Source organism: Amblyomma mixtum, chromosome 4 (genome assembly GCF_055824585.1).
Source record: "Amblyomma mixtum isolate Tamu chromosome 4, ASM5582458v1, whole genome shotgun sequence".
NCBI classification, from domain to species: domain Eukaryota; kingdom Metazoa; phylum Arthropoda; class Arachnida; order Ixodida; family Ixodidae; genus Amblyomma; species Amblyomma mixtum.
Window position 1 is genome coordinate 128,491,342 of NC_143015.1, and position 20,611 is coordinate 128,511,952.

Below are 20,611 nucleotides of genomic sequence, written 5' to 3' on the forward strand. Positions count from 1 at the left end.
TGCGGGGCCTGCGTTAGGATATATTATTACCAGAAGCTTCTTTTTTTTTCACCCGAACGCGCACAGCTCACCTGCCATCGATGAAGTCCACAAATAGCAAAGCGAACAAAAAGAGAAAAGGTCTGTGTCTCCTCTCCTTCTTCCCAAGATTATATGAGGCATGTAGCGCCCAAATGTGTGAGGTGGTGCTACCCCCGATATAGGTGATATACATAAATTTCCCTAAGGAGAAATGTTTTTTATTCCTTCCCTCTTTCCCAAACACTGCATTACATATTTCGGTTCGCGTTGCGCACCCTGTGATTTCTATTCTAAGAGCGGTTAGAGCATATTTTCTGTTTTTTTTCTTGTGTGCGTGCGTGCGTGCGACAACAACGCCTCCCTTACATAACACTGCATTGGGCCAGCGTTAAAAACCTGTAGTATAGCTCGACAGGTAAAATAAAGAATGAACAATGAATTGTCCCAGTCTATGCTATGCTACTATGCAAGACGCGTTGTGCTCTTTCTGCCAGCTAATTATTTTTCCTAAAGAAGCTACTGCTTACAAGCATCGATTTGGAGTAACAGCCAGCGCTCCTAACAGTGCTGAAGCCCGCCATTACAACTTTAATATAAAAAACAACATAGCAAGAGAATGCGACAACGACGGCTCAACTAGAGCAGAAATAAGGCATCGTCGCTCATGGAAAGTAAAAGCTCATCAGCTTAAGTGTACATCACTTCGCAAGACGCCGAAGCGGGTCGTCAAGTTCTGGGTTCCTAATTCAATCTCCAGAGTGTAAAAAGATTTTCCCTGTGGACGCTGTAGCCTTCTTTATATGTTTTACTCCTCCGGACTGCAGAAGGTGAGCTGGAAATGCCACCACTCGCTTTCGTCGGGAAAATGCAAATACCTTTGATAATCTCGGCGTACATCCTCACGACAGAGGTGTTTTCGTCCCAGCACGCGCGTTTCAGATCCCGAAAAATGGAAAAAAAGTACTTTCGGGAAACGACGACCTTCAGCTTTTGTCTCCGTTTTCTTTATACGATTGAGCAAATGCTTGTTGCTAGGTTTCTCAACACCGTCTTAGAGTCGCTATGTTCCAGAAGAGTACGGCATCGGCGGAAGGAACCTGCTTTCGCCGGCGACCGCCCGGATTCCCGTCGTCGGGAGGCAAGCAAACAGAAACGAGGCCATTCCCGCGTAGCGACGGCCTTGAGTTTTCCCGATTGGATAAATGCGTGGGATGCTGTCTTCCTGAACGCGGACTCCGCAGTGTCGCCACAATGAGCAGAGCGCGGTCAACCCAACTACCGGGCTGGACGTTGCGCGGCTGCGGACGGAAGTAGAGGCAGCTGCGAATGAATACGGCATGAGGTCCTACGCGCCTCCCTGCCTTCCTGCCTGGCTCCCCCAATAGCAGCCCACGGGTCCAGGGTCTCCAGTGCTTGTCCATGCTCTCGTCATTCTCCGGACTCCTACACCTCCTCCTGCTTTTCGCTTCACTTCACTCTTCGATTGGCAGGGCGTTACCAGGATACCAGGCTGTGTTCCTCGTAGCAGCGTTTCGGATTTGATTGATTGATTCATTCATTCATTCATTGATAGATTGATTCATTGGTTGGTTGACTGATTGATTTATTGATGTATTAATTGATTGACTGACTGATTGATTGATTGATTGATTGATTGATTGATTGATTGATTGATTGATTGATTGATAATAACGTCCCACAAATAATTTCTTTTGACATTCTTTTTTTAATTGCAGGTCTCTTTTTCCATCCCTGTTTTCGCGGTTAAGATTCGCACCTAATAAGAAGCTGTTGCTATGCCTTTTAGTTGCTCTTAAGCACCTCCTTGCTGTTCTGACAGTTTGACGGACAATTTGAGAACGCATCGTGCCATCATCATAAAAGCACTAATTCAGGACATAACTCAGCGATTATATTTAGCAAAAGTTGAAGCATAGAAACCGGACAAAGTCAAGAATGAAAAGCAAAGAAAATAGCAGTCATTATCCAACACTCGGGTCTGTGGAAAACGATGCCTAAATGTACTTCAATACCTTAGTGTCAGTAAACCAATTAAAATAATTTGCTGCTTCTTTAGAAAAAGAACTGCGTAAAACTCTTGTCACTATAAAAAAAACCGCGACGATTGTAACAAATTGTTCTGTTATTAGTGCGACAATGCGTACCGTGGTTGTTACTGCCCTTACTCGCCCACACGTTCAAGCTCTTCAGCTCAACGATTCCACAAATAAACGCAGAAAGAAGCAGAAAGCGCCGTAAAACACAGGAGAATAAAGAGAGAATGAAGAAACCGGCAATTAATAATTTCTCATTCTCGTGTGCGGGAGTGTACTAGGAATAGAGAATCGGCGAAATGTGCGCACAATGGCTCCGTTTACAATTTTTATTGTGCGCACTGAGCAAACCAGTATGTAATCGTTTCTCGATCTCTTCGGCTTCAAAAGCCTCGCTTTTAGAGAATTTGAAAGTGGAAGTATGAAGAACCTCATTCTGATTATATTCCGCGAAAAGAGAAAAAAGAACGCCGCTTAAAAGGCTTCCTTTCTATCATGCTCTTTTGAGTAGCGCTCCAGGCTAATCTTGCGCAATACGGCCCTGGACTTTTTCCGTGGGGCATTTTTTATGTGTTCGGTTATATGGCACATAAGCGACAAAGGCTATCCTGCGTTTTTTTTTTTTGCGAAGTATATTGTAAACCCCTCCCACGTTTTCTTTTTTTTTTTTCAAAGCCATACTTTATGACCGTGCTTCTGGCGGAACATCGCAGAAATGGCATCATATTGAAAAAGCAGTCCTTACTAAATAATGTTCTAGCTGAAGAATGTCACTGAAACTGAGATATGTGTCCTTTCAATAAATGCTTGCTTCTGGATCCTTGAGATTGGTTTCTTTGTACAGTTTGGCATAATGGAATGTAATGTGCGGTAGAATAACCTGTGAGCGAAAAAGACCGGTATAAACCAGGTATAAAATCCCGGCTATTGCTATTGCGATGAGAACCTCAGCATGGGACAGTCCTTGCTGCGCATACTGCGCTTCCTACTAGCACCACCACTACAAGCAAAAATTGGAATTAATTTCGGTTGTTATTAACAAGGCTGGAATGCTTTATTGCTAGAAAAATACCAAAGGTTCATATAATGATATCCGAAGCACATCTCACACCTCCACTCACTCGTAAGTCCACTTTATATGCCATGTTTCGCGCTGGCTGTATGGCTAAGCCGACCTGGTGGTGAAAACAAGTTCGTGGGAGTGAAATCCGGCCGCTGGAGGCAGATTTCGATGGGGCTAAATTCAAAAGACATACGTGTACTGTACGATGTCAGGGCACGGTAAAAAAGCAGATGCCGCTTCGATGTATTAAAACCGCCCTACCATACTGTACCTTACCGTACAATACCGCACACTACCATAGTATGTAACGCCATGTCATACCGTACCCTATCATGCCACAGCATATGATACCATACCACACCACTTTAGACTACACAACACCATACCACATCATATCACACCTCCCTACACTACGCACCACACTACCATACCATACGATCCCATACCCTATCATACCATATCATACGATGCCATACCATACCATACCATGCCATACCATTTCATTTCATGCCATATCACACCATACCTTAGCATAAGCCCCGCCGCGGTGGCTCGGCGGTTGTGGTGCTCGGCTGCTGGCCCGAAAGACGCGGGTTCGATCCCGGCCGCGGCAGCTGAATTTCGATGAAGGCGAAATTCTAGAGGCCCGTGTACTGTGCGATGTCAGTGCACGTTAAAGAACCCCAGGTGGTCGAAATTTCCGGAGCCCTTCACTACGGCGTCCCTCATAGCCTAAGTTGCTTCGGGACGTTAAACCCCAATAAACCATAAACCTTAGCATAACACTGCATACTATGGCATGCCATAATATTTCGTACAGTCACGTACCATACTCTACTGCACCGTGGCGGCCTGTCTGGTAGCATACCTTTTTTGTTTTCCAATGAAGTAAACAGTTAAATGCGCCAGTCTAATGTAGTGACTTCAGAAGCAGAAAATAAAAGTTGTTCTGATTTAAAATTATCCTGATAATTTTGCCCATTGATTCGTTGAGATCGAACACAATTAGTTCGCGAATTGGGCTAGTAAAATCCAACACGCATTGAGAAAAGGTGTATTCGCTTAACGAACCCCTAATGTTTTCTGGTTGTCCAACAATAATCGCAAACCAGCACCTCTTTCTCAAGCGACCAACGCAGATTAGTGTCCAACGACAACGACCTGCCTTATCTTAAACTTACTAACGGTGATTTAAACCGTGAACGGCTCTGTATCCAACGGATCCATTTCACATCAATTTCCCCAAATCGCTTCAACTTTCTTTTTTCTTTTCTCTCCAAAACAACATTTACCTTCGACTCTGGGGTATTACAACACCGGCTCCGTGTTATCTAAAATTTATTTCCTCGGGCGGCCTCATCGACTAACGCGTGTATCTATCAACGATGGAGCCGGCAAATGCGACTTGGTTTCGCTTCGTTCAAAGAACATTTGCGCGAAAGTGTGATGGCGGGATGTGATTGCGGTGCTTCTCATGTCGTTTTCGGGAAATTAAAAAAAAAACAATGCGAGAAAAGTTCCAAGCTGGAGTTTTTTGGGCACCGAAGAAGAAGAGATAAACACTACGCTGCGTTCTTACACATAGTGTTCCTTTTTTTTGGGGGGGGAGGGGGGGGGGGGGGAACGAGTATTTTTTTGGGGGGAAACGAGTATTTACTCGTTTGCATAACTTCTACTCCGAAAAGTGTGCCGAGTGCCATTGCTTCGTTTGATCTGCAAACGCATTCTAAGGCTCACACATTACTTTTCGCACGCTTTCGCGACGCCACTTCGCGGCAACAATATTAAGGCGAAAGCCTTTAAAGGAAAACTGCATAGGTTTTAGAAATCAACGAGCTTAAGGGTGTCGAATGTGTGAAACTTGCAGGTAAAGCATGCGAAGTCTTTTTGGGCTAGCACTTGAAATAGTGAAGTAATCGCCGATTCAAATCCGGACGCTCTTCAAGCTTCTCTGCAGCGCACAACGCCAAGTGGGGGGTGCATGATGACGTCATCGAAGGTATCGGCATACATTTCCAACTCGTAAACGCCTGCTTTGAAGGAAAAAAGCAACGCCACCGAAGGCAAACCCTGCCGAGAGTTGTTTGGTAGCGTATAACGAGTCAGGGCAGGGTGTAGCTGACGACAGCGGTAGTTTGAAATGATACCTACCGTGACGTCACGCTGAGTTTCTCTGCACACCTACGGTGCATTGAGGAGAAGCGAAAAATTCAATCATTGATTACGTCACTATTTCAAATTCTAGTGCAAAAACACTTCGCATGCTTTACCCACAGCCTACATAGATTTGAATCCTTGAATATCGCGAAATTCTCAAAAAAGTGCTGCAGTTGCCCTTTAATGGCTCATACTGCCGTCCGTTAGCAGAGAGTGTCACACCTTTGGCAGCGTGTTAACTGGGGAACTAAATAAGATAGGTGAAAATGAATGGTTGCTTCAGATAGAAGAGGGAAAATTAAACCTAGAAGCCACGTTTGATGACTGCAGAGTAATTATTTAATTAATTATAGTAAAAAATGTCAAACTTTCGTCAAAATAACGCAGACGTCGATATAGCCACGGGAACGGGGTGACGTCACATCCACCGGAAGTCATCACGGCATAGTGAAAATTCTCACACAATGGTCGGGAAAAACGCCGCATGTGTGTCAAGTTCGATGGAAAAAGTGCAATTAAGCGTAATTAACACTTAAGATCCCCGAAAGATGTATAATTTGGGTATCGATATAGCCACGGGAGAGGTGTGACGTCACATCCACCGGAAGTCGTCAAGGCATAGTGTCCTCCGCTTTCGCCTCTCAACACTTTTGTTGCCAAAGTGTCCTCGCAATTTTTGCGTTCGCGCCGCCAGACTTAATGTGAAATAGATAGCAACCCTTCCCACTTTCGGAACTAGTTATTTTAGAAGCCCGGGGTCATTCCCAGCATTCCTGGGCATTCAGCAACTAGCACCATCTATTGCCACCTGTTTCCATCTGTTGGCCACCAGTAGCGAACACCGCGTAACTGAAAAGAAATATTTTAAACCTGTAACTTTGAAAAGCCAGACAGTCCCGAAAGATTCTGCGCGAACACAGTAATTCTAATGGCCGGCTGTTATTCCTTGCTGCAAAAATGTACCATATTAAGTGCTTCCTACGGTCGCACAATTTCCCACAGCCTCAGAAAATCAATGAGATCTACCGAACAATCGAAATTTCCGCGCTTATTTTGTGTGCTCAGCGCCACGCAGTTCGTGGTGGCAACAGTGGGAACTAGACGCGCTTGTACAAATTTCTTAAGCTTGTGCCATCGGTATCTCAATTTAATTTCTGGTAAGTAAGGGAGGTACTGACTGATCGCAATAAGCAGCTGCGCTGCGGTTTGCAGATTTAATTTGAAACTCCTCCTCAAACGTACGGTTAGCTTCACCTAATGGCGCAGCGAATTTATGGAAGCCGTTTATACGGGAAGTCGTTGCCTTCGAAAACGGCAGAAGACCAAGACACATAGCGTAAAGGGTTTTAGTTTGTAGTCAGTGCCCGCGTCGTCTTGTTTGTTTTCATTGGGCCCGACATTTCCCTGAGAGTATTTCATAATACATCAACTTGTTCAGAACTTTGTCAATGCTAAATTTTTGAAGCTTTAATTATTCGACACATATGGTCAACATAAAATTAATTTATGCGTCCTCCAGGAATGCTAGAGTAGTTTCATATATTGACTGAGCGTTCCAAGCAACGTTTCAACCACTACGTTGCTGCATAGCAACATTACACTAAAGATGAGCTAACACAAGAGGGTCAGAAGAGACCAGCGAATTAACGATCACAACAGAAATATCGAGTAGAACTTGTGAAAAATGTTAGTATTTATTATTGCATACTAAGTGTAGTGAAATAGTTTTCACACAAATGTAGCGCGCTTGCGAAAAGAATTCGAAGTTAACAAAGTAATATGTAGTTCGCAATATATTTAGATGCGAATAGCAATCTGGTTTCAAGGTGTGCGCCTTGATCGATGTTCACACAAAAGAGAAGAAAGACTGACACTGTAAGATTCATCCCTCATCAGGAGAGGGTAATCTCTAATTAAGTTGTGTGTAACGAAAACCTCCGGTAGGTGATGATAATAATCTGGGACTTAAACTTCACCGAATGAGTCACAGGGGTCCACAAAGCAGCAGTTGTAATGATTCAGGAGTATAAAAATATTTACCTCGGAATTTAATCATTGAGAGTTGGAATATAGCTTAGTGTTACATTGCTTCATATTCTGTTCTTTTTTTTTTCTTCCTGCCTTCTCTTTTTCCTTACTTTACGTCTACAAATAGTTGTGATTATCTCTTTCTATCAGACTCTTTCGACAAATTGCAGTGTATGGCAGACACTCACCAGACATCAAGGTGGAGTCGATCTGAGTAGATGTCGTCGATATCCCTGCAATCAAATAGAGAAAACACGGGATGAGGTGAAGAACAAGGGCAAAAGGTCACATACGCACGATTAATCATCTGCCGCTACGATGCCGCATGAAAGATAGAAGATTAAAGCAGCCTCTCAGCACGGAAAGACCTGGCGTCCGTCTTAACAAGATCATTAAAAACAGGTCACAAACCGAACAGTATAAAGCAACGTCCCGGCCTTTCATTTGCAACATTTTTGTCGAATGAAAAGTATGGGGAAGCCTTTTAACTCGTAATTATTTCAGCCATCCTAGGGCTAGCAGTGAGCATTAGAAACAGTGAAAGTCAAAACAACACACGAAATCGCGTAATCACAGCTCGTCCTTAAAGTGCTCAGCGAATATAAGGGGAATCCTCAGCGCTTCCCTCGTGGATATGCGCTGTTCGGTGCAGCCTGGATTGTCTTCACTTCTACCTTGGTCGCTGGCGTGAATATTATGTAGAAGCAAATAAAATACAAAATATGGGTGAATTTGTATTCTACTACCCGTCGTAGTTTCGTCTCTGCCAGAAAAAAGTCACAAATTTTGTTTGGTTTTAAAATTTTCACATGCCAAGACAACAACGTACATCACAGAGAACGTTGTCGTGAATAGCTACGGATTAATTTCGAACACCTGGAGCCGGCACAAATGCATTTTTGGATTTTGTACATCTTCCTGTTAATATGATGTTTCATCTCAAGATTTCATCCACGGTAGAGGAGTTTATTTTTTGAAGCCCGCTGAAAAATGTACCACTTCCTTCGGAAGCTTCCAATCGGCTGGTTCATTAGAAACACTTACGTGCATAAATACAAACATCTAAAGGTAACTAGTACGTGTTGATTAGACTCTCCGTTGACGGTGTCAAGTCTCGTGCCACTTTTTTCGCAGCCGCTTCTCTGTTGAAGTAAGTCGATGTCCAAACTTTACTGACTTCATATTTTCTTTTTCTTTGGGTTCTACCCAGTGCCGTTGGAAGAAAAGAAAATTGAGAAACGCCGGCAAGCCTCATTATTATGGCTTTATTCTGAATCCCTATTTATGACCATCATACCAATAATCATCAGAAGCTGAGTTAAGCCTAGTGGGCGACAGTGGCATCTGCCAGTAATCTCTAGTAACCCCTGTCCGTGCTGGTCGTGGCCACTGTATTCGGGCAGCATTCTCTTGCCCCTGATTCTCTTCCAGGCGTCCACAACGTTATCCATTAATCCATAAACCAATCGATCAATCCAGCCTGTCACGCTTCGCGTAATGCAAAGTCGAATGAAAGTAGATTGAATGCGCCGAAATAATTTGCCTTTCTTTTCTTTCTTTTTACGAAGCTACGATAACTTTCTAATCGAACTTTCCCAAAGTACAAATGGCGTCGATGTCCGCGCCGGCGTTGTACAATATGCGACCGCTGAAACAGGCATTTCCCGTCTATATAGAAATAAGGCTGCACAACAAAGCCAGAAGTACCGTTGTACATGGAAGGTAGCGACATTACCCTTTCCTGGAGGCTTCCTCATCGAACCTCATTTCTCTATCACTCCATGCATGAAAATAAGGGTCGAAACTTAAGAGTGCACATAAAAAGTACGAAGTTTTGCTCTTTTTCTCCACGTCTAATATGAACAGTTTTTTATGTTACAGTTTAATCCGTTCAATTGGCGTTCACTCGCGAAACCGCTCGTTTAATCGGCTACGACGCTGCCGTGCCTTGAGCATCCGCTTATGTTTTCATCGCCGCTAGCCGTGCGATGCGTCACGTGGGCGAAATGGGCCAATCACTGTTGTGGAAGAGACAGAAAATACGGGATACTGGTGAAAGCCAGGAGGACGGCGACAACATGAAAGAATGTCGTTTAGGTGTGCCACAGCTATGAGAAGCCATATGGACCTCTGCGTAGGCTCTCAAGCGAATGTACCACACATGATCACGTAGTACTACTGCACATCTGAGAAGGTGCACTCATGTGGGCGACGGCGAAGAAAAGTGTGCGACTTTTATTTTCTCGACATTATTCACTCGTCAGGCAATTTTTACAGAATCCGCTCCTAAAGGCTTGTGCTGAGACCATGCCGTGCACACGAAATGACGTCATCACCACGTGGCCAGCGTCTCAGCGGTAGCGGCGTCCGCGCCAGAACGTCACAACATCGCGTGACGCAAGTGCTAATGACCGCACACTCTAGTAACTGACGCCAGAGCGTTAAAGTGACCGTTAAAGTGAAAAGACTGTTAAAGTGACCGGTGCATTACGTCATAAATGAAACCCCTTATACATCGCATTCAAGGCCTTTTTATACATCATAATCCCCCTTAGAAGCGGGCGCTGTGATACGTGGCTCAATTAGCAAATGCCGGTTCGTTTTTATTAATTGGCTTTATTAATTGGCCGACTCCGCATTTCAATCGCGTGCTGGGGCAAACGTCCTTTTATTGTATTCATTTCGCAGTCCTGCAGGTACCTGGTTCCCACCATGACTGAGTTGGAAGTAGGGGCTATACATTCTTTCTATAGTCTCTATACCAATTTCCTGGCAACACTTTGCCAAATGGTGTCCACCGAAATACATACACGCGAGAACGCGCGCAAAACAAAAAAAAAAGGCTTGGTTTGGTTTATTGGGGTTTAACGTCCCAGAGCGACTCAGGCTATGAGAGACGCCGTAGTGAAAAAAAAAAAAATAGGAACGTGAAGCCGCGCTACATTACGCGATTACGACTGAATCAATAAGCCATCGGATCGAGCGGAGTCTAGACGCTAAATTAAATCTCACGAGCCCAGCACTCACAGAGAAAGAAAGAGACAGCGGGCGTTGTCGACTTATTTTCCACCTGCCCAGTCTCATTGTTTGGCTCAAAACACGAGTGGCATTGAAAACAAAAAACAACAGGAACAGAGGGGAGCCCAAAAGAAGCAAGAAAAATGCGCCTCCGCCGAGCCGAGAGATTACACGGTCTTCCGATAGAAGCTGGGAGCTTCACGGCGGAACTTTGATTTTAAGGCAGAACGAAGAAAAAAAAGTGAAAGCTAATAACAAAAAGACTCCGGAATGCTCGGTGAGAAGAACAGAACTAAGAAAGGGGTTTGCTGGGGGAAGTTGGAGGAATTTAGAAGCTTTTTAGTCGATCCGACGAGGCGTGGCATTCTCTTAGAAAAGGAAAAAAAAAATTTCTTGGTTCTGTTCCGAGCCAGTATTTTTCTGTTTAGCCATGGGCTCGCCAGCAAAGATGCGTTGTCAAAGAAACTGGCCGAAAGTGAAGAGGAATCGAGAGAAGACAAGAACAAAGAAACACACATTGGATCGATGTCGATCGTGTTTCCACCACCCGGTACAGAGGCGACGCGAAAAAGCTGTTTGCTGGGGACAGGAAGCGAAACGAAATAGCAAAAATAAAAAAAAAGAAATCATAAGGGTAATAGAAGCGCTGTAAGAGTACAGATTCTGTGATTGGAGGAAAAAAATAGAATTACGTGAAAACGTGTTTCAACGCCTGCATTCCGTGTTTCGAGATGAAGAAAACACCCGTTACGCTTCAAAAAGTTTCGATCCAACTTTTACTTTTTACTCGTTTTCAACCTATACTATGCTTCCCCTATGCCCCCAGCTTCGGGACGAAATAAAACAAATGTATAGAGCCGCATCACACCTACATAGCTGAGTTCGACTCCATTGTGGAATTACAGAAACACCGGTTTTCAATGAGGGCTCTGATTTAGTTTGCGTATATTCCTTTGTTTCTTTCTTTTTTTTTTCTTGGCAACTGAGTGCTCTTCCAATTCTTTCTGCGCGTTCATTCGAACTGAATAGAACGTGCCGGCTGGGAATTCGTTTATCGCTTTAACAAGCGGTCTCTCGGGTCTACCGACTGAGAGGCGTCTACGGTGGGAATAATTTCCACACCGCGTTCCCGCGAAATTCACTCACCTCATCAGCCAGGAAGGTATTGTGTTCGGCGTGAATTATCGATTTTATATCGCCAGTTCAGATAACTCAAACATCTATGCCAACACCGAAGGACTCATTTCCAGTGATTTCCAAGGTACTTGTCTCTAACTGCGCTCCATTTTCATTTGCATATCAAGTCCTTGTCGCAAAATGTGTCTTTCTCATTTCTAACGATCTTTTACGCCTTGTATGTGCGCGGTGACGTTTTCCATCGGGCACTGTAAGCACCACGTCTCCTTGCAACGTTAACAGTGCGGGACAAAACGGAACAACGTTCTTCCGCGCGGCTAGGCAGATCAGTTCACTGATTAGCTTGGAAGCATGAAGCCACGTTCATGCTCCGTCCACTGTAACGAATATCAGCTGAATGGGTAACGAGGCAACAGATAATTCCTTTTCTTTACGTAAGAGGGAATTTAACTGTGTGCCCGACTGCACACTAGCAATATTCACATATTGCGCGAGCACCTTTAAGAAAACCGTTCGCTGCTCTTGTGGGCGTCTATGCCTTATAGGCTATCCGGGCACGCAACACGCAGAATAGAGCCCGTGTGGTGACATAAGCTGCGCAACCACCGAATTAATAATGGTCTTAGTATTTCTGTGAAGAAGATACTAGGTCACACCTTTGGGCACTGGCGATTCTCACCACCTCTATAGAGGGGGTGTCTCAGTCGTTCCAATATGGCGGCGTTACGGAAGACTGCGTCTGGGATCGACTTAGGCCGGATCGCTATTGTTTTAAGATTTCATGATATTATTGAGCTTGTTTTTCGATAGTGTCACCTTCGTGTGAGGCAACCAGTGTTTAATTTCTCCGGTAGACGATAGATAAGGAAGAAATCGCTGCCTGGCGTTTGAAAACTTACGGCGAAAAAGCTGAGCGGTAGACAGTGGACGCGCGCTTTCGGGAAATCTCGAATTAATCTCATTAATGATCAATGCTCTGTTGCACAACGGGTCAATGGCATAAATCAGAATGACAGTTTTTTTGCGTTTCGCACTACAGGTAACCAAGATCCAGCGACTGTCATGCTGGTTGTGAAGCTTGCAAGTCACTAACGCTTGAGTTAAGCCCTGAATCTTAAGCTCTGAATCCTTAAGCTCTTAATCTGTGTAAATAAGCTGAATCCTTGTCACGCTTTGACACCTTCCGGTCTTTAGAGGTGCTGTAAAGGATCTGTTATACCTTTGAGAAGCAAAATCCTCTCGCTGAGTTACTTTTGCCAAAGGGGATACATAAATACATGTGACAAATGTGGACAGTCTCATGGCATGAACAGCTAAGAACAGCTTTTTAAATCCATTAGCCGTAATAATTAACAGGAAAACCGAATTCATGTGCAAAATCAAAAACAAACTTAGCACTCATTGTTCCGAAGCTCCATCTGGGTCATGAGAGACGCCACAGCGATGGACTCAGGATTACTTTCGAGCCCCTGATGATAATAATAACGACAAAAATACCAAGAAACCCACCGGACAGGGAGATTAAATAGTTTCAGGCTCTCTGAACATGGGCCCAGTTCACGTGAAGGGAGAAGGAAAAATCTCTGCCTCTCCCGTAACCGAGAGTAGAGTAACCATGAAATGCAGGACGATGCAGAAGCATGCGCGGACACGACGAGACGCAGGCCTGACAAGAATGTATATGCAGCGCGTTCGAATACTCCGCGAGCGTGTATACATCTGCCTGCCAAAGGGGGAAACGTCATGAGCTGAAGGCCCAGCGGCCGGTCTTTTACATGCGTGAGTGTGGGACCGCAGCGCCATCTTTGGGGACGGCGCGGAAGCGCGGCCCTCTCTCTTAGACAGTCTCGTTAAATCTCGTACGGTGCCCGGATGCTCTCGTTTCAGTGCCCGGATGAATGAAATTCAGTGCCCGGATGTTGGCTCTCGGTCTCGGCGTGAGGTTACCACACTGCCGACAACGGGGGCTAAAAGCATTTCATGCTTAATACATAGCAAGAGTAGCCTCTGGTGCTCACAGGCGGAAGCGCTCGTTCCAGCGCGGGTTGAGTGTCGCCGGCTTGACGGTTGTGGTGCGTATGAACTTGGCCGGCACAGTGGCGCCCTCGAGCGACCCGCTGCGGGGCTCCCGTTTCTTGAACGAGGCGCCCAACTTTCGCAGCGATCGCCGCGGGGACCCCGTGGCGCTGCCAGCCGGAGACCGACCCCCCACCGGAGGCTCCTCGTCCGAGCCACAGCCGCTGGTGGCGCTGCTGCTGCGCCGGCGCCGCCTCTGCGGGTCCACGTTGCTGCGAGAGTGGTTAAAGGAGACGCTGAGAACAAGTTCACGTTGACCTGCATCGATAGCCTACGGCCTTCTAATGACAAATACACAGATTAGTAAGACAGACACTACCTGGAGGATGCAAGGGCCTAAGCAAAAAGGAAGAGGTCATATGGAGAAAGTTACAGGCGGGAGTTTTTCCGAACCCACTCGCACTAAGCAGATGGCATCCGGCGATCCAAGACCCGAGATGTAAACACTGTAATGAAATAGCGGACATGATCCACATGGTGTGGATATGCCCTAGCCACAACGAACCAGACAGGAATATAGAGTCCTGGGAGGCTTTAATGCCCAGCCAGAAAGAAGAAGAACAAAAAGAAGTCATCCGTCTGGCCCTGGACACCGCTGAATCCCAAGGGATCCCAGCCTGCTGAATGGAGAGGAAGATGATGGCGGTCAAGACTCAAGTCTTCATCGCCCTCTGATTCCTTGACGGGTGCAAATAAAGTTATTACATCATCACTACTTTCACTGAAAAAGTAGGTTTTCGTATGAGCTAGAATGAATGAATGAATGAATTAAACCTTTATTAGTAGGGATGGATGGCGCTAAGCCACTGTTAGGGAATTAGGAGGGATGGGGGTGTGGGTGCAGCAGCAACTTCTTGTCGGTCGGTTCCGTAGCCTTCAGAACTGCGCGTAGCAATTCAGTCGACCTCTCTTACATCACTCGAAGCAGTCCACTTTCACTAACATGCGTCGCGATGGCATATTGTGCTGCGGTTTTTGATCGTATCTTCTCTCCTAGAGTGGCCATGTCGTCACGTGGTATGTGCTCAATTTTCTGTCTCCCTCGCGAGAAAGATGGACAAGTCCATATAAGATGTTGTGGCTAGAAAGGATAAAATAAATAAAATACAGATATCGGTCTGGTTTGGTTTATGGGGCTTAACGTTTCAAAGCTTCACAGGCTATGAGAGACGCCGTAGAGAAGGGCTCCGCAAATTTCGACCACATGGGGTTCTTTAACGTGCACTGACATCGCACAGAACACGTGCCTCTAGAATTTATCCTCCATCGAAATTCCGACCGCTGTAGCCGGCATCGAACCCGCGTCTTTCGGGTCAGCAGCCGAGCACCATAACCATTGAGCCACCGCGGCGGCAAATACAGGCATCTCCACCGACCGTAAATGCAAGCAATGCAAATACAAGACTGGAATTTAAGTACCTGGATGTCTTTTTTACATTTTACTTGCGATAGGATATGCATGCGAACTAATTTTTGAATAAAGCAGCATGAGTTTTGGTTTCTTGCGGCGTAATTTCAGTCATGTACCGTGTAATATAAAAACACTGCTGTATTTCAGTCATGTGCGATCACTACCTGAATATCCATGTGTTTGTTCGCACCAACATACACCTCAGCTGATGAGTAAATTAAAAAAAATTCACAATGGGGCCCTCACGTTTCTTTCTTTAGGAAATTACAGCCGGAAATATAGCATGAAGAAACCAAACTTAAATGGGAAGAGTAAAACGATCGTTCAAGAAATGTCACATTTAAATTTTTTCATAGTATTTATTATTCTAGTATAGGCATAAACTGCACACAGTATACATTCAGGCACAGAACTACCTCTCGAGACTTGAAGAGTTCTATATCTAGCACTGTATATAATGCATCAAATATTGTTTTCTCGATGCTCTTAATTAATTTGATCATACTCATATTTAAGATCTGTATCCCTCCTGCTATAATGCCGGGTGATGCATTCAAACAATGATATAAAATGACAGCGATGTCAATTTTCAAAGCGGATCTCAAAGGTTAGGCTACTCCGCCAATGCCTTCTAAGCGGTGATCACAGAATGTTTTTTGTCTTTAACAAAGGGAGTACGCAGAACAAACACAGGACAAGTAGGTTGCAGCACACATGCAGTCTCGCAACTGATTTATTCGGAAGTACGCATGTTTTATGCCTTCATGCCTGCCAAATCATGAATCAGGCGAGATTCAGAAACCTAATTTTTTTCAGATACCAGGTGATAGACCGATCGCTTACGCAATCACCCTCTTTCTTTGCAATAAAAAAAAACGGCAAGTTCGCATGCAACTTTCCACTCTCATGCAACGTTTTCGTTGAAGTCAGCATAGACCGGCACGGCTTGTTACGCTTAGCCTCAGGGCAGACACTCCAATTCAGGAGTAAATGAAACCCTGCTTTGTTTTCCATCAAAAGCTGGTGTTCCCTTAGCCGTTAATTTATACGACAGGCTAAACCAGCCGTTGCGTCAAAGAACGGCTAAGGGAACACCAGTGTTATTAAAAACGTTTAGCGCAGAAACACCAGCTTTCGATGAAAAACGAAGCAGGGATTAATTTAACCCGCCATTGCAGCGTCTGCCCTAAGGCTAAGAGTAACAAGCCACGCCAGTCTCTGCTGACTGGTACAAAACCTTTGATGACAAGCCGTGACCAGGTGACGCGTGAACTTTCCGAGGTCTTTTTCACACAACAGGAAGGCGACGCTTGAGTAAGCGACCCGTCATTCACTTCGTATCGACAAAAAAAGCAAGTTTTTGATCCTCTCTTAATTCATAACTTGGCAGGCATGAAGAAAGACAAATTCTGGACGCTTTTTAATAAAATCAGTCGTGAGTCTGTACCTGTCCTTTTCACCACAAGACCGCGTTTATATCGCGGAGTACTTTACGTAATGGTGTACGACCAGCTCACATGACAGGCTGCTCTGTTCTTTTCGTCATTGAAGAACCCAGTTTTAATCGAGTGGCGAAAAGAAAAGTACATTTAATAATTCAATTTCATCCGCTGTTCAATGCGTACTTTACTCTCGAACCGACATCAACGTAACCACAAAGAGCTACAGAGTAGATTTTTACTAAGCATAAATACTGAATGACGTTATGCTCCCTGTCGCTTCAGCATGCAGACTCTAGTGCAAAAGGGGCAGCGACAGAGCCCGTTCAAATTTTTGGAAGCCATGATAGCCATTTTGGTAACGCCTACTGATAGCCAACCGCTGCTCTGCGCGTCATACAGAGGGCGTGCTAAATTGGCATCATTGATAGTTTCAGATCACTTGATTCTAACCGGTACCATGAAGGCTGCTGCTACCGTGAGAGTGAAGCTCGCAGCAAACGTCCCTGTGATGATTTTGAGATCAGTGCGCTTTGCTGTACAAAAAGGTTAGATTCCAACGTTTCTTGAAACAGTGAGCCGTTGTTTTCGGGTCTCTTCCTCTGAGACAACGTTTACCGCCCCACGATGAAACGGCGCCAGTTTAGCGTAACCTCCTCTCCGCGACTTGCCTCTAGGCTGCCTAGACACTGACGCAGAGAAACCAACCGTTAAAGGACACTGGGGAAAACCAAAAAGTGGTAGGGTTTTAAAGTAAATAAATCGAGCAGATGTGCGAAAGCATGTGTTCATTCTTCGCCTCTTCTTTTTCTACCATTGGCTACAGCTGGCGCGGCGTTCCTCCAAACTTTCCCTTCCTCCCTGCCATTCGTTACAGTGGCAAGACACTCCTCCGAACTTTCCCGACCTTCCGCCGCCGCGGTGGCTCAGTGGTTATGGTGCTCGGCTGCTGACCCAAAAGACGTGGGTTCGATCCCGGCTGCGGCGGTTGAATTTCTTTGCAGGAGAAATTCTAGAGGCCCGTGTATTGTGCGATGTAAGTGCGCGTTAAAGAACCCCAGGTGGTCGAAATTTCCGAAGCCCTCCACTGCGGCGTCTCTCATGGCCTTAGTAGCTTTGGGACGTTAAACCCCATAAACTAAACTTTCCCGACCTTCCTCCCATTGGCTGCAGCTTGTTTTCTTTTTCTTCTTCTCCCATTGGCTACAGCTGGCGCGACGCTCCTCCGAACTTTCCCGAGCTTCCTGCCATTGGCTGCAGCTTGCTTTCTTTTTCTTCTCCTCCCATTGGCTACAGCTGGCGCGACGCTCCTCTGAACTTTCCCGAGCTTCCTCCCATTGGCTGCAGCTTGTTTTCTTTTTCTTCTCCTCCCATTGGCTACAGCTGGCGCGACGCTCCTCCGAACTTCCCCGAGCTTCCTCCCATTGGCTGCAGCTTGTTTTCTTTTTCTTCTCCTCCCATTGGCTACAGCTGGCGCGACGCTCCTCCGAACTTTCCCGAGCTTCCTCCCATTGGCTGCAGCTTGTTTTCTTTTTCTTCTCCTCCCATTGGCTACAGCTGGCGCGACGCTCCTCCGAACTTTCCCGAGCTTCCTCCCATTGGCTGCAGCTTGTTTTCTTTTTCTTCTCCTCCCATTGGCTACAGCTGGCGCGACGCTCCTTCGCACTTTCCCGAGCTTCCTGCCATTGGCTGCAGCTTGTTTTCTTTTTCTTCTCCTCCCATTGGCTGCAGCTGGCGCGACGCTCTTCCGAACTTTCCCGAGCTTCCTCCCATTGGCTGCGGCTTGCGCGATGCTCCTCTGAACTAAACCGAGCTCACCCGACAAGACAAGACAGGAATCTTATCGGGGTTAGTACGTCTGGAGTAGTGCTTTGCCACTAAAAGTTGCATACACTATTGAATTAGTGATATTTAATGAAAACAGAGCTCCTGAAAGCCAAGCAAGAAACGAAATCAGGTGACGCAACCAGCGGTAGTTTCCACACGTACACTGCGGTAATGTCAGGTGAGATTTGTTCTATAAGAGAACTGATAACGAAGGTTTACGCTCCCGTATATTAAGTTAACGGGCGAGTACTCTGGGGCCAGGTGAAAGTTGCTCCACTGAGGACCGTTCGCCGTCCGCGCTGCCTTAATAAATCAAGCCCTCAAGGAGAAATGCGAAGGGTATGAGAAAAAAGGGGAGGTAGTGGCAACGTTGCATCAGTCTCTGAGTGTTTCTCTGCGAAACTGGACCACACTATAGCTTAGAAAAGATGCAGAGCACATTTTATGCGAAAAAATGCAGCTCAGCTTCACGAATGAGCCCCGCAAAAAAAAAACTATAATACGGGTGTTTAATTCCCGAATTTAGACCTACAATCTGTAGAACTTGACGCTAAGCTAGTGGCTACAGACATGGTAGTTGCGCGAAACACACACACAAGACAGGGTACGGGACGAGCGCACACATAAAGATGGGCCCGCTGAAGAGGAAATATGACAAAGTAGAACGTATTGCCGGGCTAGTGGGTTCAATACTTCTGACATGGTAGTTGCGCGAAGTCATATTATGGTAGTTGCGCGAAGTCATATTTCTTCTTCAGCGGGCCCATCTTTATGTGTTTGCGCTCCTCCCGTAGCCTGACTTGTGAGTGTGCGTTTCGCGCAACTACCATGTCTGAAGTATTGAACCAACTAGCCGGACAACACGTTCTACTTAGTGGCTACTCTTTCTTTGAAACTGAAATCCTCTCCCTGTGGTCTTCCTAATAGCGCTGCTTTCAGTTTCAAAGAATTACGCCGACAATGTGTCTAAACATCTGAATTTATATTCCAGTGTAGGTTACAATTCTAGGTCTGCAGTACAGCGGAGAAAAGGGCAGCGAACGAGGCTTACCCGGCGGGCTGGATGCCCAACATGCAGTACGGGTCGCTGTAGCCGTTGGGGTCCTTGGCCTCGAGCCCCTGCGCCTCGACCACGGTCACGTTGAGCACCGGGATGGGCGGCTTCTCCTCGCGTGCCAAAGCCAGGAGGCGCCGGTGGTTGTCGGACGGCATGCCGAACGCCGCCTGGGCGTACGCATGCAGCTCGCCGGGGCTGACGCCGCCCGAGCAGCCGAGCTTGTGCTCCACCGTGTACAGCACCTCCACGTACAGCTCCTCCCACTGTGGAATTTAAAGAAGGAGGGGCGTCTGCCTCAGAGAGGGTTAACGGCGAAGGAGGGTAACAGTGGTGTCTCTAGCCGCCGTGCCCTTGTAAAAATGGTCTATAGACAGTCTATAGACTTCTTATTGACTATGTTGTCTTCCTGTAGATACTGCTTGCTGTCTATTCATAGTCTATAGATCGTCTACAGACAAAAGTCTACTAAAAGTGTATGGCCATAAATCTGTAGATGGTCTATAGACTCTCTATGGCATTTATATTGCCTATAGACTGTTATCTAGGATTTCTCTATAGACAGTCTATAGACATCTTATTGACTCTGTTGCCTTCCTATAGATATTGCTTGCTGTCTCATCATCATCATCAGCCTGACTACACCCACTGCAGGGCAAAGGCCTCTCCCATGTCTCTCCAGTTAACCCTGTCCTTTGTCAGTTGCCGCCACTGTATCCCCGCAAACTTCATAATCTCATCCGCCCACCTAACTTTCTGCCGTCCCCTGCTACGTTTGCTTTCTTGCTTTGCTTGCTGTCTATTCATAGTCTATAGACCGTCTACAGACAAAAGTCTACTAAAAGTGTATGGCCATAAATCTATAGATTGTCTATAGACTCTCTATGGCATTTATATTGCCTATAGATTGTTATCTAAGATTTGTCTATAGACAGTCTATAGACTTCTTATTGACTCTGTTGCCTTCCTATAGATATTGCTTGCTGTCTATTCATAGTCTATAGACCATCTACAGAAAAAAGTCTACTGAAAGTATATGGCCATAAATCTATATATTGTCTATAGACTCGCTGTGGCATTTATATTGCCTATAGACTGTTACCTAAGATTTGTCTATAGACAGTCTATAGACTTTATGGACAAAAGCCTATAGACACTCTATAGGCTGCCTAAATTTTTTTTTGTCATGGTGGTCTCAATAGCCCCGGCGTCCGACTTTGCAGCCAAAGTTCACGGTATCGCCGATTACTTGCTCGAGCGGCCGCGTTCCAATGAAGAAGAACCGCACCAACGCCCATGTCCTTGGCGATATCAGTGCACGTGAAG

General features: G+C 45.7%; 1 protein-coding gene across 10 annotated transcripts in view; it reads right to left on the reverse strand.

Annotated features, from left to right (window-relative positions):
- The window catches only part of LOC149348194 (BAI1-associated protein 3-like), a 397,925-nt gene that overhangs the window by 107,905 nt on the left and 269,409 nt on the right, over nucleotides 1-20,611 (reverse strand). For all 10 annotated transcript variants that reach the window (XM_089587980.1, XM_089587976.1, XM_089587979.1 and 7 more), the window contains 3 exons: nucleotides 19,283-19,551; nucleotides 13,497-13,766; nucleotides 7,512-7,556 (listed from right to left, as the gene is read on the reverse strand). In XM_089587980.1, coding sequence (XP_089444106.1) covers nucleotides 7,512-7,556; nucleotides 13,497-13,766; nucleotides 19,283-19,551 — 584 coding nt within the window. The remainder of the gene's footprint in view (nucleotides 1-7,511; nucleotides 7,557-13,496; nucleotides 13,767-19,282; nucleotides 19,552-20,611) is intronic.